Source organism: Vespula pensylvanica, chromosome 2 (genome assembly GCF_014466175.1).
Source record: "Vespula pensylvanica isolate Volc-1 chromosome 2, ASM1446617v1, whole genome shotgun sequence".
Classification (NCBI taxonomy): domain Eukaryota; kingdom Metazoa; phylum Arthropoda; class Insecta; order Hymenoptera; family Vespidae; genus Vespula; species Vespula pensylvanica.
The window spans coordinates 16,838,589-16,851,699 of NC_057686.1; the positions used below are offsets into that span (position 1 = coordinate 16,838,589).

General features: G+C 44.3%; 2 protein-coding genes across 2 annotated transcripts in view; one reads left to right on the plus strand and one right to left on the minus strand.

Annotated features, from left to right (window-relative positions):
• Positions 1-3,478, minus strand: part of LOC122638114 (toll-like receptor Tollo) — a 4,263-nt gene extending 785 nt beyond the window's left edge. The window contains exon 1 of the mRNA XM_043830810.1: positions 1-3,478. This exon is cut by the window's left edge and continues 785 nt beyond it. Coding sequence (XP_043686745.1) covers positions 1-3,174 — 3,174 coding nt within the window. The 5' untranslated portion in view covers positions 3,175-3,478.
• LOC122638115 (lysine-specific histone demethylase 1A) overlaps positions 1-13,111 on the plus strand; it is a 125,525-nt gene that overhangs the window by 63,739 nt on the left and 48,675 nt on the right. The gene's annotated exons all lie outside the window — the stretch shown is intronic.

Genomic DNA, 13,111 nt, shown 5'->3' on the forward strand with positions numbered 1-13,111 from the left:
TCTGTAGAATATTCGTACGCCGAAACGCGAATGAAACCACACCCGAAGTTCTTGACGAAATATAAATGCTAGCATACATAGCAGCATGATAACCAAGGAACTCGCCAACGTGGCAACGAGAAGCGGCAAATAGTCCTGCAATACTTGTTTCTCGATGATGGTCTTCGTATAATTTCGATGCACTTCGTTGTCTATAGCGACCGCACCGGTACACGAGGAACTGGCACTCCCATTAACGTTCGTGTCACGATCGTTTGCCGTTACGGAGAAGCCAAACTCGTCGTCGGTAAATGTCTCGTCGCCGAAGGCCTCGAACTCGGTGACGTTGTAAACGCAACGTAACTCGGAAGCGTCCGTTACGCGAACGTTCGGTTCGCGTATCCATTCGCGATAACTCTGAAGATAGTCGCACTCGCAGGACCACGGATTGGCCGATAGGCTGACCTCGATCGACGACGGTAACGTCCAGACCGCCAAAGTCGTAAGCCGGTTGCTTTGCAATCTTAGGACTCGCAACGAACGTAACGGCGCGAACGTGTCGTTACCGATCGAGACGAGCTGATTCCGTTGAAGATGTAGCTGCCTAAGAGCGTCCAATCCCTCGAACTCGTGTCCCCGCAACTCACGAATCCTGTTGTCCTGCAAGTGGAGATCCTCGAGGTCGCGCAGACCGTTGAACGACCTGTTCTGCACGATCTCGATGTTGGACGAGTTCAAAAAGAGGACTTTCAGCTTCTTACGACCGATGAAAGCGTGACTGGACACGACGCGGAGATCGTTACCGTCGAGGTAGAGCCGAGTGGCGTCCATCGGTATCTGTTCGGGCAGTTTGTTCGTGTGACCGCCGTTCGAACAGTCGACGACGTTCGCCGACCAGGATTGATCGTGATAGCAAGTGCAGTTCAACGGGCAGGTCATTTCGCAGTCGCAAGCGTCGAAGTCGCAGCAGTGGCAGAGGGCGAAGCAGTGGGTTTCGTATTTGCAGAGGAATTGGGAATGGGAGGCCTCGACCAGAGGTACGAACGCGTGTTCTCGGTCGTAAAGAAGTTTGCAGTAGATGCTCTCCAGGTCCATCACTCTCGGTTGAACCCGCGTTTGGTTTTGACGGTTTACGCGTTGCAACCATTCCATCGTACAGTCGCAAAGGTATTGATTGTCGCCGATGTAGAACTCCGGCAAAGGTTTGTCCGGTGGTACGGCGCTGATCCGTAACGCGTAAGGCTCGAGGTTTCGTATCTGATTGCCCTTCAGATCGACCCGCGTCAAATTCGGTTTCTTGAAGAAGGAGTAACTCTGCACCTTTGATATGAGGTTGTCGTTGAGAAAAAGCAATTCGACGCTCATAGGTATCGCGTTGCCCGTAATCTCCATTAGCTTGTTCTCACTGGCGTCGAAGGTACTCAACTGTAATTGGCTCTCTATTTCAAAGTAATTCCCTAGCTCGCGTATCTCGTTCGAATGTATGTCGAGCCACTGGAGTCCCGTCGGTATCATCGCGTAATCGAACCACTTGAGTTTGTTGTCACTGACGTTCAACCATACGAGATTCGGTAGATTGGTGAAGAGCCCGGCAATGTCGGTCAACTGATTCCCGTCGAGACGTATGGCCTGGAGATTGAGATTCTCGTCGAACGTCCCCGGCTCGATGTACTGTATCCGATTTCTCGACAGATTCAAGATCTTCAATTCTTTGATGCGATCGAAGATGCCCTTGGTCAGATTCCCTATGTGATTCTCGGTCAACCGAAGACCATAGAGTTGCGCCACGTGGTCGAAGGTGCCACTCGGTATCTCGGAAATGAGATTCTCGCCCAGGTCGAGAGTACGCAAGAGGGGAGTGGCTTTGAGGGCGTCCGGCACCGATGTCAGTCGATTACCGTTAAGATGAAGATCCTGGAGGGACGAGGCGTTCTTCAGCGAGCTCGGGTGTATCGTGTGGATTCTGTTGTTGTCGAGGGAGAGCAAGCTGAGCACGTAAAGTCCACTGAGCGTGGTAGCGTCTATGACGGTCAATCTGTTGTCACTGAGAAGTAACGTGTGGAGATTGTAGAGGGCGGAGAACGTGTTCTCCGGTAAACTCTCCAACAGATTTTCCTGTAACCGTAAGATCTGTAGACTGTAGAGATCGCGAAACACCGTCGGATCCAGTCGAGTTATCCGATTGCTCGAAAGATCCAGCACGACCAATCTGACGAGACCACCGAACGTTGCGGCGTTAACCCATTCGACGGTCAGTTCGTTGCGCGACAAGTCCAGCACCAACAGTTGCGTGAGCTCGCCGAAGAGCCCGGGCGGTAGCACGTTCAAGGTGTTGTTCCTAAGATGAATCTCTTGAACGCTTCTCGCGTCGCTGAATAGCTCGGGGGGTAAGCTGGAGAGACGATTGTCGGCGAGCTTCAAGATGGCCAGCGACGAGAGGCCCTCGAAAGCGCGATCCGCCATAAAGCCTATGGCGTTGCACCGTAGATCCAAGCTGTGTAATCTGGTCAAACCGGAGAACGCGGCGGTAGGCAGGGACTCGATGCTATTGTTGCTAAGATCGAGTTCTTTCAAGCTCGACAGGCACTTGCTGACCGCATTGAAGCGGAAACTCGTCACTTCTCTCAAACGGTTCCTCGTCAAATTGAGTATTTCCAAGTTGATCAGAGGGCATAGAGCGCCTTCCGGTATATTCCACATATTGTTTTCCCCGAGATCGAGCTTTTCCAATTGACGCAGCTCGTCCGTGAATGCGCCGGCCGAAACGTCCAACGCCATCGCGGACCAATCGGTGTTGTGCGTCCTAACGGTCAAGTTACGCAACTCTCGAAGACCTTTGAACGCGTCGTCCGAGAGATTGCCTATCTTGCAGTACTCGATAACGAGCTCACGGAGCTCGACCAACGGCCTGAAGCTACCGGCGGTTAGGGAACTCTGATAGAAAAGAGCGTCGCTACATTCGAGACGCAAGCGAACCGTGTGTTGAGGCTGTATGACGCTGAAGTTGGTGTTCTCCAATTCGCTGTTGATGGTCCTCAAACGGCAAACCAAGGAAACGTCGTCCTCGGCATCACCCGCGGTGACCCATTTGCACTCGTCCGGCGCTTTGTACCTCAACGCCTTGCTGAGAGACGCACCGAGGACGCCGAATATCGTGCCGAGTAATATGGCGAAGAAGGCAGGACTACCCCGCATCTTTCCGCCGTTCTCCGGGTCCTTAATATCCCATGAAATCTTTCTTCCTTCTCCTGCTTTACGAGCTCCCGTTTACACTGTTATTTATCCTCTAACGATGCACCCGCGTCGCGACACAATACCCGCACCGATCCATTTAACCCAACTTTTTTATTCTTATTCTTATTTTTACTTTGAATTTTTATCCTTCGAACGTTGGCACACCTTCGCAACGCACAACTGCACCAGTTTCCCGACGAAAAGAACACACCTCACAAACACTTCTTTTCTACCAACATCTCGTCGCACGAAAGTATGTTGACCTTTCTCCGCCGACTACCCTCCTTCTCTTTCTTTCTTTATCTACCTGTATACTATCTATCTATTTATCTATCTATCTGTCTGTCTGTCTGTCTGTCTGTCTGTCTATCTATCTATCTATCTATCTATCTATCTATCTATCTATCTATCTACCTATCTATCTATCTACTTATCTATCTCGTACTTTTTGTTTTTGTTTTCGTGTTTCTTCTATTTTCAATTTCCTCCCACAACTTACAACTGCACGATCCAGGGTCAGCTTAAATCCTCTTAAAATTACGTCCGGTCTTGGGAGTAACGAAACGTAACGAGTAAAGAAATTCCACGGGCCGCGGGTTCACTGATCTCGAAAAAGTTATCGACTTTCTCGGTTGAGAAGAAGTAGAAGAAGAAGAGCAAGAATAAGAACAAGAAGAAATGAAAGAAGAAGGAGAAGGAGAAGGAGGAGGAGGAGGCGAGAAGAAGAGATGAAATAAAGTCGCGGGCGTCGACGCGCGTGTATACGGCTCTGGTAAGACCCGCGGTTCTCCGAGAACTGGTTGGCAAGTTGTAAGGCCCAAGCTGGCTCCTCCGCTCTCTTACCTCGCCCCTCCGGTCGCCCTCCGGCCCTCAACGATTCTCCCTCTTCCTCGCTGACCCCTCTCGTATCCATCGCAGCCGGCCTTCCTTCTCCCACCTCTTTGACTCTCCTCTCTCCTCCATCAGCTTCTCCTTCTCTTCCTTTTACTCTTTCTCCTCCTTTTCCTCGTCTTCTTCGTCTCCTTCTCTTCTTCTTCTTCTTCTTCTTCTTCTTCGTCCTCGTCGTCGTAGTCGTCGTCGTCGTCCTCGTCGTCGTCGTCGTCGTTCTCCGTAGCCAGGGTCCGACGTTCTGGCAAGCCTATAAAAACAAGACAGGTACACTCTCCGGGCTCTTACAGTGGCTCCTCAGCATCTGCAGCCTCCATCCACTACGTTCTTATTTCCTTGTCCCGCCTTCTTCTTTTCATCGTAAGAGTCCGTCCCTTTCTATCTTATTCTCTTCTGGCCCCTACCACACGGATCTCTCTTCTCATCTTCTCTCTCGCTCTTATACAGTTTCCTTCTTCTTCATCTTCATCTTCATCTTCATCATCTTCTTCTTCTTCTTCTTCTTCTTCTTCTTCTTCTTCTGGGTCTTCACAATCCTTCGTCTCTCTTTCACGAAGACCACGTCGATACGTCCCTGCAACCTTGCCCTCCTGTCATCTCTTCTCACATCGTTTCTACGATTCTGTCACGAGAGAATGGAATCTCGAAAGAGGATGTTTGCTTAATGCCTTTGTGCGAATATACCGTTCGCGAGAACCTAAGAAAATTTCCTCGTTCGATCATTTGTATGTTTGCCCTATCCTCGCCCTCCTCCACACTTGTCACGCTCGTGTATGTATCTGTGTGTGAAGTTTTTTTTTTATTTTTATCTTACACGGAAAGATTTTTCAGTTCCTTCCTCGCCTATCATCATACTCTTCGTCTTCGTTGTTCTCTTCGTCTATCTTATTCTCTCTCTCTCTCTCTCTCTCTCTCTCTCTCTCTCTCTCTCTCTCTCTCTCTCTCTCTCTCTCGTCGCTTCGTCTTACGTATCGACGACGACACGTTGAATATCCGCGAAACTGGAAACGAATAATTTTTCTAGACGCCGCTCTCTCCTTCTTCTTCTTCTTCTTCTCCTTCGATCTTCTTCGAGATAACGCGAGACACGGCGATCCCTCGTACGCTCTCTCTCTCTCTCTCTCTCTCTCTCTCTCTCTCTCTCTCTCTCTCTCTCTCGCGCGCGCGCGCGCGCGCACGAGATGCTCCTTTTATTTCGTTCGTCGGAGTTTCTCCCTGGAATCGAGTTTGCGGAGGATCTCGGTACTTCGAGTGATTCGTCGATTTTACAAGAAAATACGAGCTACGGTGCCCGCCCGTTTTGCATTTTTTCCCTTCTTCCTCTCTGTACCCTGTACCGATACCTCTTCGTCGTTCTCTCTGCAAACATTTCTTTCTTTTATCCTTTATCTTTTCATTTATTTTTCTTCTCCTTCTGCTTTCTTCATTTCCTTCCTTCTTTCCTTCTTTTCCTTCTTAGATACTCGTTAACTTTATTCGATGTTTCTCTGTATACTTACCGGTTTCCAGACTCCACGTTCAAGGTTCTTTTCCTTCTTCTTCTTCTTCTTCTTCTTCTTCTTCTTCTTCTTCTTCTTCTTCCTCCTCCTCCTCCTCCTCCTCCTCCTCTCCTTCTTCTTCTTCTTGGCCATTGTCTTTAAGGTCTGTTTGCGATTCACGCATTCTTCTCTTATTGAGTGTGAAACGATCCGGCGCATTGTGTCAGGAATCGTGTGTAAGGACACGTCAAGTGGTTCCCCACGGAGAAGCCGCCTCCTTTCAGAAAACCTTACCTCGTAGTTCCGCCTCTCGTCGTTGAAAAGTGATTTGTTACCTTTACCTGCTCAAAGTAGGGGTCTCCATTGGCAGGGGCACCCTTCTTCCTTCTTCTTTAAAGACATCGTCGTTTCGGTCTGATTTATCTAACTCGAAAGCTCTCTACACAGGGAAGTCGAGTATTAGGCATGATTACTTTGACAAAATTGCCATAGAATCGAGTTCGAGTCACTTCGAAACTCGTAATTTCGATTTTATCCATTTAATCTCTCGCACGAATTTATACAAGGTCTCCTTTGTCTTTTTTTCTCCCTCTCTCTCTCTCTCTCTCTCTCTCTCTCTCTCTCTCTCTCTCTCTCTCTCTCTCTTTCTTATTTTAACAAACTGTTCTTTCGGAGTTTCGAGAGTCGTTTCGAGGTTAGCACCAAGTTCTTTACGAAATACTGTAAAAAAGTAACCGAAGATAGAATCGTCGTCTTTTTACGATGCAATATCTTTCAACGCGAAGGAAACATTAACGTCCTTCGGTAAATTTTATGAACCTTAATTTAATCCGAAGATACTTCGGGTCTAATAATTCCGCAACAACGGAAAAGAATTTTGACGATCCTTGAATAAAATTGTTTCGATCGTCGTATTTTTCTTTCATATCCTCTCGTTAAGGTGTCTTTAAACCAACATAGATTAAATCGAAAAAAAACTAATCTCGTTTCGTATCGTCAGAGAAAAACAATAAATAAATAAATCGTCCGTATCGTATTTTCACTTTCGAGATCGTTCATTAACGTTGTAATAATAACATGCTCGATGATTTTATGTAGTTATATTATCATTATTACGCTATACGTACCAAGGTCAAACGCTTTGAATTGATCGAACGTTACAGTATCGAAGCTAACGCCTTTCGCTTCGGTTAGTTACACACCGACTGATCTCTCGTACACGCACGTACGTACGCATCCACGCACACGGACACGTTACAGGTTGGTTTATAAGCTCGGTTTGTAACATTATTCCATTTCGTCTCTGGTTTCTTCGATAGAGAGCGTGTAAGAGAACTCATAATACCATACAAAATTCTAATCGCATAGACGGATCTATGATTATTTTCCAGCCAACTTTCTCTCATTCTTTCTCATCAAACGAATCAGACGTTCTCGGAAAGAACTTTATCTCGTTAAGTCGTAGATAAATTTTCATTCCGCTTTATCATCTCCAACGAAAGCGATTTCTGCTTAACTTCTCTCATGTTATGTCATAATCTCGCCGTCTAGTTTTACGCGAAGTATCTGAATACACGTGATAAATTTTCACGTTAAAGAACGATTCGTTTGACAAGAAAAAAAGAATATTATGCTTACGACATTTTTTCTTACTCGAATATTCCTGCGAAATATTAGATTAAAATGAAAAAAAAGAAAAGGAAATGTTGAGAAAAATCTTATGTTATTCTACGGAAAAATAAGAAAAAAAGGGGAGGAAAGAAAGAAAAGAGAAGAGGAACAGATTCATCAAAATTTCGATCGAACGATCCAATCTTCGATCGTCGTTTCGTAATTTTTTAAGGAGACCACCGTAGAGATATCAGAGTGAAAACTCTCTCTCTCTCTCTCTCTCTCTCTCTCTCTCTCTCTCTCTCTCTCTCTCTCTCTCTCTCTCTCTCTCTTTCTCTCCATCTCTCATGTCACCGCGTTTGGTCACCGCCTTTTGGACACCGTTAGACGAAGCCAATAAATAATAACCTCGTTGAGTGCTCGTCAACAAGAGAAAACCTGTCGAACGGAACTCGCATTCTTCGTCGAGAGCAAATACATTGTCGATAATATAATAAATCTCGGGTAGGCCGAAATATACCTTTTTCCGGGCCTCGTGGGTCCACCTCGCGGAACGTCGTTTGGGAGGGTAGAAGAGGGGGGAAAAAAGAAAAGAAAAGATAGAAAAAAGAAAGAAAAAAGAGAGAGAGAAAGGATCGAAAGGAAAGGAGAACGAATCTTACCTCTGGCTACTCTCTTTCTCTTTCGTTCCACGAGTCTCTCCCATCCCGTGGAACCGAAATCCCGTGGAACTTCTTTTTTAGACCGTGTCGAGTTTGATTAGCAATGCGATGTGAATGGGCCTTAAGAAGAAGGATGCTCCGATGGCTGCGCCGCTGAAAGGTGGCTAGTTGGCGGCAGGGATCGGCGAAAGCGGTCAGTGATCGCTGGGGCCTCATGCTTCCTCCCCTTCCACTTCATCTCCTCCTTCTCCTCCTTCTCCTCCTTCTCCTCCTCCTTCTTCTTCTTCTTCTTCTCATCCTCATCCTCTTCTTTCCCCACTATTCTATCTTCTTCTCTCTCCTTTTCTCTCTCTTTCTCTCTTTCTCTATCTTCCTCTCTCTCTCTCTCTCTCTCTCTCTCTACTTCACTCGTGCTCACTCGTTCTCCCTACCACACAGTGTTCGAGTCCCTCCGAGACTCGCAGCCCGCCTCTGGGCCGCCTAGTCTCCTTTCAACGATGCAGGTGACGGAGCATTCTTTTAAATCTAATCAACTACCGAACCCCCGACTCGATCTCTACTACGTGTGCACCATATACTGTAGACTATGCACGTCCTATGTTCTATATTCACCTAGAGATAGTTGGATATATATATATATATATATATGTATGTGTGTGTGTTATATATATATATAAATATATATATACATATATTATATGCATGCATGTATGTATGTATGCATGCGAGGACTATATGGAGTGGCCGCGGAATATCAGATGCGACCGAAAGCTCGTTAATCCGTTTTACGAGGAACGCCGAGGCCACCTAACGCAGCGAGTGCAAATGTTGTCGACATCGCTTTGTCGACACCACGTTTTGCATTATAGACTTTACACGCACGCACACAACATACGTAATGGTATATATTTAGAATGCTCGATATAGGCAATATTCCTATGATCCTAATATTCCTTGTTTCTTTTTTTTTTTTTTAATTTCGTTTATTTTTTATTTCATTCTTCTTTCTTTTTTTTTTTGCTGGAAAATCCTTTTACATCATCGACGACTCCTTCGCAAACAGACTTCTTCTTTCTTTTTTCTCCCCTTTCGGATATACCTACGTACAATATATATGCTCTATATATGTATATGTATGTGTGTGTGTGTGTGTGTATACATGGCGTGCCGTAGGAGTACAAGCCAAGAATGACGTACGCAATAAGAAAAGCTCTTCTTAGACGAAATAACCGTAATTATCGAAGCTCCGCAAATGAATGCAAATACTTCTTGGTTTTTGCCGCTCGATGGAGTATCATTTTGCCATACATATGGAGATTATTCTCCGGCCGGAAGGCGTGTCGTTAATATCGAAGTATACTCTATATACATACATACATACGTACGTACGTACGTACGTACGTTAGTACCCACGCATGTATATATTCTCGTGTATGTCCGAGTTGTGCGCTTACAAGTATACCAGCACGCACATATTCCAGTAGTTTTGGCTTCGTCTCCTTCACGATATCTCGCGTGTTGTCCGATACCAAACTCCGACATTTGAACGTAAGCCAAATCTCTTTCTTTTATTTATTTGTTCATTTATTCTTTTCCTTTTTGTTTTCGTTCTTTCTTTTGTTCTTTCGTCTTTTTTTCATTTTTCTTTTTTTTAATTTCTTTTTTATATTTTTTCTTTTTTCATTCGAACGTTTCCTTCTGTTTATTTATCCTTTTCGTTTTTTTTTTTCGTTCTTTGTTTTGTCCTTTCGCCTTTTTTAATTTTTTTTTTGTTTTTCTTTGTTTTTTTTTTTTTTCCCATTCGAACATTTCGTTTCCTTCTGTTTATACATTTTCGAACGAACGACGAGAGAAAGTTTATATTCTCCCTTCAACGAACGCGTACGTTCATTAGTAGCCGAGCAGGGAAATCAATCAAAAGGCCGTTGGATTGTTACGCGTAGCGAAAGAAACTACCGGATTCCGGGCGTCACTTTACCGGTTTGATAAAGACAGATGCGTGCTGATAATTCAAACAGGATCTCTCCTCTCGCTCTCACAGCGAGTAAGTAATTTATCGATTGGGAATGCGACTTTGACAGGCGCGACCCCGGCATTGACCGAACTTTAATCAGCTATGGAATACGTTTGGAATATCCTTCAATATCTGCTTTTTTTTTCACCCTTTCTTTTTTTTCTTTCTCTCTTTTTTTTTTTTTTGTCAGCAGCTGGAACAATGATTAAATAGCGTCGAGAGTCCGACGAGGAGAACGAGAAAGAAAAAAAGAAAGAAAGAAAGAAAAAATCTAATGCATGTATATGACGTATAAGGCGTGTTGCTGCTACACTTTTAATCATGCTCTTTGATCTTCTGTCGTAATTGAAAAAACAGATAAATAAATAAATAAATAACAAAGGGAGCTATTGCGAAGATAAATCTATCGATCGACGGAATGTTGATTTCTCGTACGATCTGCATCTCTAATTAAAAATGAAGAAAAAGGAGAAGCACGTGGTTATTTTTATTCGCGTCGAAAAGCGCACGATTACGATAATAGGAGTAGTGTTAGCGCGAATTCGCATAAACGTTTTAAACGGAGCGATCGATCATCCGGCTCGTGAAGGGGAAGAGAGAGAGAGAGAGAGAGAGAGAGAGAGAGAGAGAGAGAGAGAGAGAGAGAGAGAGAGAGAGAATGTGTGTGAGAAAGAGAAGAGTGGAGAAGGAAAGGGGAAGGTGCCTGTCGTTCGATAAATTCACACGGGGGAACGGAGAGAACGACGTTGACGAAAACCTAGGCTGATCTCTTGCGTAATTCACGATCATTACGGTTATCATTTAACTTGGAGGTATATCACCGACTTAAGCTCTCCTCTAATCTCTCTCTCTCTCTCTCCCCCCCTCTCTCTCTCTGTCTGTTTCTCTCTCTTCGTGCCTGTAATTAGCGCGTCTTTCCAACTGTAATTATTCCAAGTCGAATATTTCAAAAGGGGTAAAATCTCTCAGTGTAATCTCTCTCTCTCTCTCTCTCTCTCTGTATTTCTCTGTATTTCTCTTTCTCTTTTCTGTGTGTTTCACGACGAAACGAAATGAGAAGACCACGTGTTCTCCGCTGGCACGAAACTAGGATGCTTACGGTACACTTTCACTCGTAGTCGAGCTGACTTTTCCTCGCGTCTTTTACGAGCGAGCCAATCTCCCACTGTACCTGGCTTATTGTTTTCAGAGACGGTTTCTACTATCTATCCTCCGACGTAATCACGATCTCGCAGCTTGCGAAGCCGCAAGATCACCTGCTACTTTTCTCTTTTCCTTTTGTCTTTTTTTCTCCTTATCTTATTTTTTCCTCGTTTCTTTCCTCTTCCCTTATCTCTCTCTCTCTCTCTCTCTCTCTCTCTCTTTTGCTCTCTCTTTCTCTCTCTCTCTCTCTCTCTCTCTCTTTCTCTCTCTCAATTTCTCTTGCGGAATCCAACCGTTCGTTTTCCCGATTCCTAGAACGATTAGACAGTTTACTATTTCGTAAACGCTAAACGGTCGTTCAAATGTATTTCACTTGAAATCATTTCGCGCGTGATTTGCCCCTCCCCCATTTTGCCCCCACCCACCCTCAATCACCACAAACGTTTCTTCAACCGCGGAAGAATCGTAAGTCATTATAAGGGAATCGTAAGATTCTGTTAAGTCACTTTGTGAACTCCTTTTGCACAATATTAATTATTTCTTCGAAAATGTATCAGTACTCAAACGAAATCTCGCCAAATTTATTTCTTTTATACGAAATATATAAAATCGTAAAATGTGATACGCATTTCTTTTTCTTTTTTTTTTTTGTTTCGTTTTCTTTTTCTTCTTTTTTATTACTTTCGCAAAATAATTTTATAAAGTACTAAATCGAAGAGATTCGAAAGTAAAGTTTTGAACGTATTTCAATTTTTTTTTTCTTTCTCTTTTCCTTTTCGTTCTCTCTCTCTCTCTCTCTCTCTCTCTCTCTCTCTCTCTCTCTCTCTCTCTCTCTCTCTCTTTCTCCCTCGACGATATCTACCATTCATACGATATTCTTTACTAATTTTATCGATCGTACGATCTTCCAACACATCGTGTATTTTTTTCTTTTTACTCCCCCCTCCGTTTGATTTGTTTTTTCATTTCCTGTTCTTTTTTCTCTCTCTGTTTTTTATTCCTTTTTTCCCTTTTAATTTTATTTAAACAGCGTTATACGAGACTCGCAGGCGTATGCATTCGCCTTTGGCAGTTCGCTTTTACGATCGACGCTCTCGACAACCGGTACGAAAATTCGTGAGGCAACGAAAGAGAGAGAAAGAGATAAATAGAGAGAGAAAGAGAGGGAGAGAGAGAGAAAGAGAGGAAACGTGAATCGTGTTTGGGGAATCGACGAAGTCAAAAAGTCTCATGGGAGGACGGGTTCCTTCTCCGACGGATAAGATACCGATCGAACTTTAACGACCTCTCACGAAAAAGGGCTCGGCCGTGGTCCCTTATCAAAAGCATGAGAAGAGGCACGTTCCTTTTCGGATCGTCCTTTCAACATGGAAACTTTATTATTCGCGTGGTTCGCGAATGTCACGTTGATGATCATAGGGGTCCGAGTATCGATAATCGACCATGGAAAATTGATGGTTCCTCGTTTTAGATAACCAAAAAAATTCTCTCTCTCTCTCTCTCTCTCTCTCTCTCTTTCTCTCTTTTTCTCTCAAATACTTATACAAAAGTGTCTTCTTAAGAATCCACTTTTCTCCCACAAAAGACTATCCTACGCGTGCACGCGTCGTCAAAGAAAGAGGACGATAATGGTAGAAAGAGGAAAGAGGGAGAGAGGGGAGGACTTGAGGGAAATCTAGGAAGGATTAGAAGCACGTCGACGAGAAACGAGTTGCTGACGGAGCCGAATGAATCTGAAGAGAGAAAAGACGAAAGGAGCATGAGAAAGAGAGAGATAAGTAGATAGATAGATGGATAGATAGATAGATAGATAGATAGAGAGGAGGATAGAGAATACGTGCGTGTGAGTAAACCTAAGAGAGTGAGAAGGAAGAAAGGTGTGGAAGTTTATTTCTCTCTCTATCTCTATCTCTCTCTTTCTTTCTATATATCTATCTTTCTCTTTCAGAGGAACCGGCGATCGCCCGTAATCGAGTTGACCGTGAAATTTTCATTACACCTTTCCTGAGTTATGCATATAAATAAGGAAGAGGGAGCGAGAGAAGTAAAAGTAGAGAGAAAGAGAGAGAGAGAGAGAGAGAGAGAGAGAGAGAGAGAGAGAG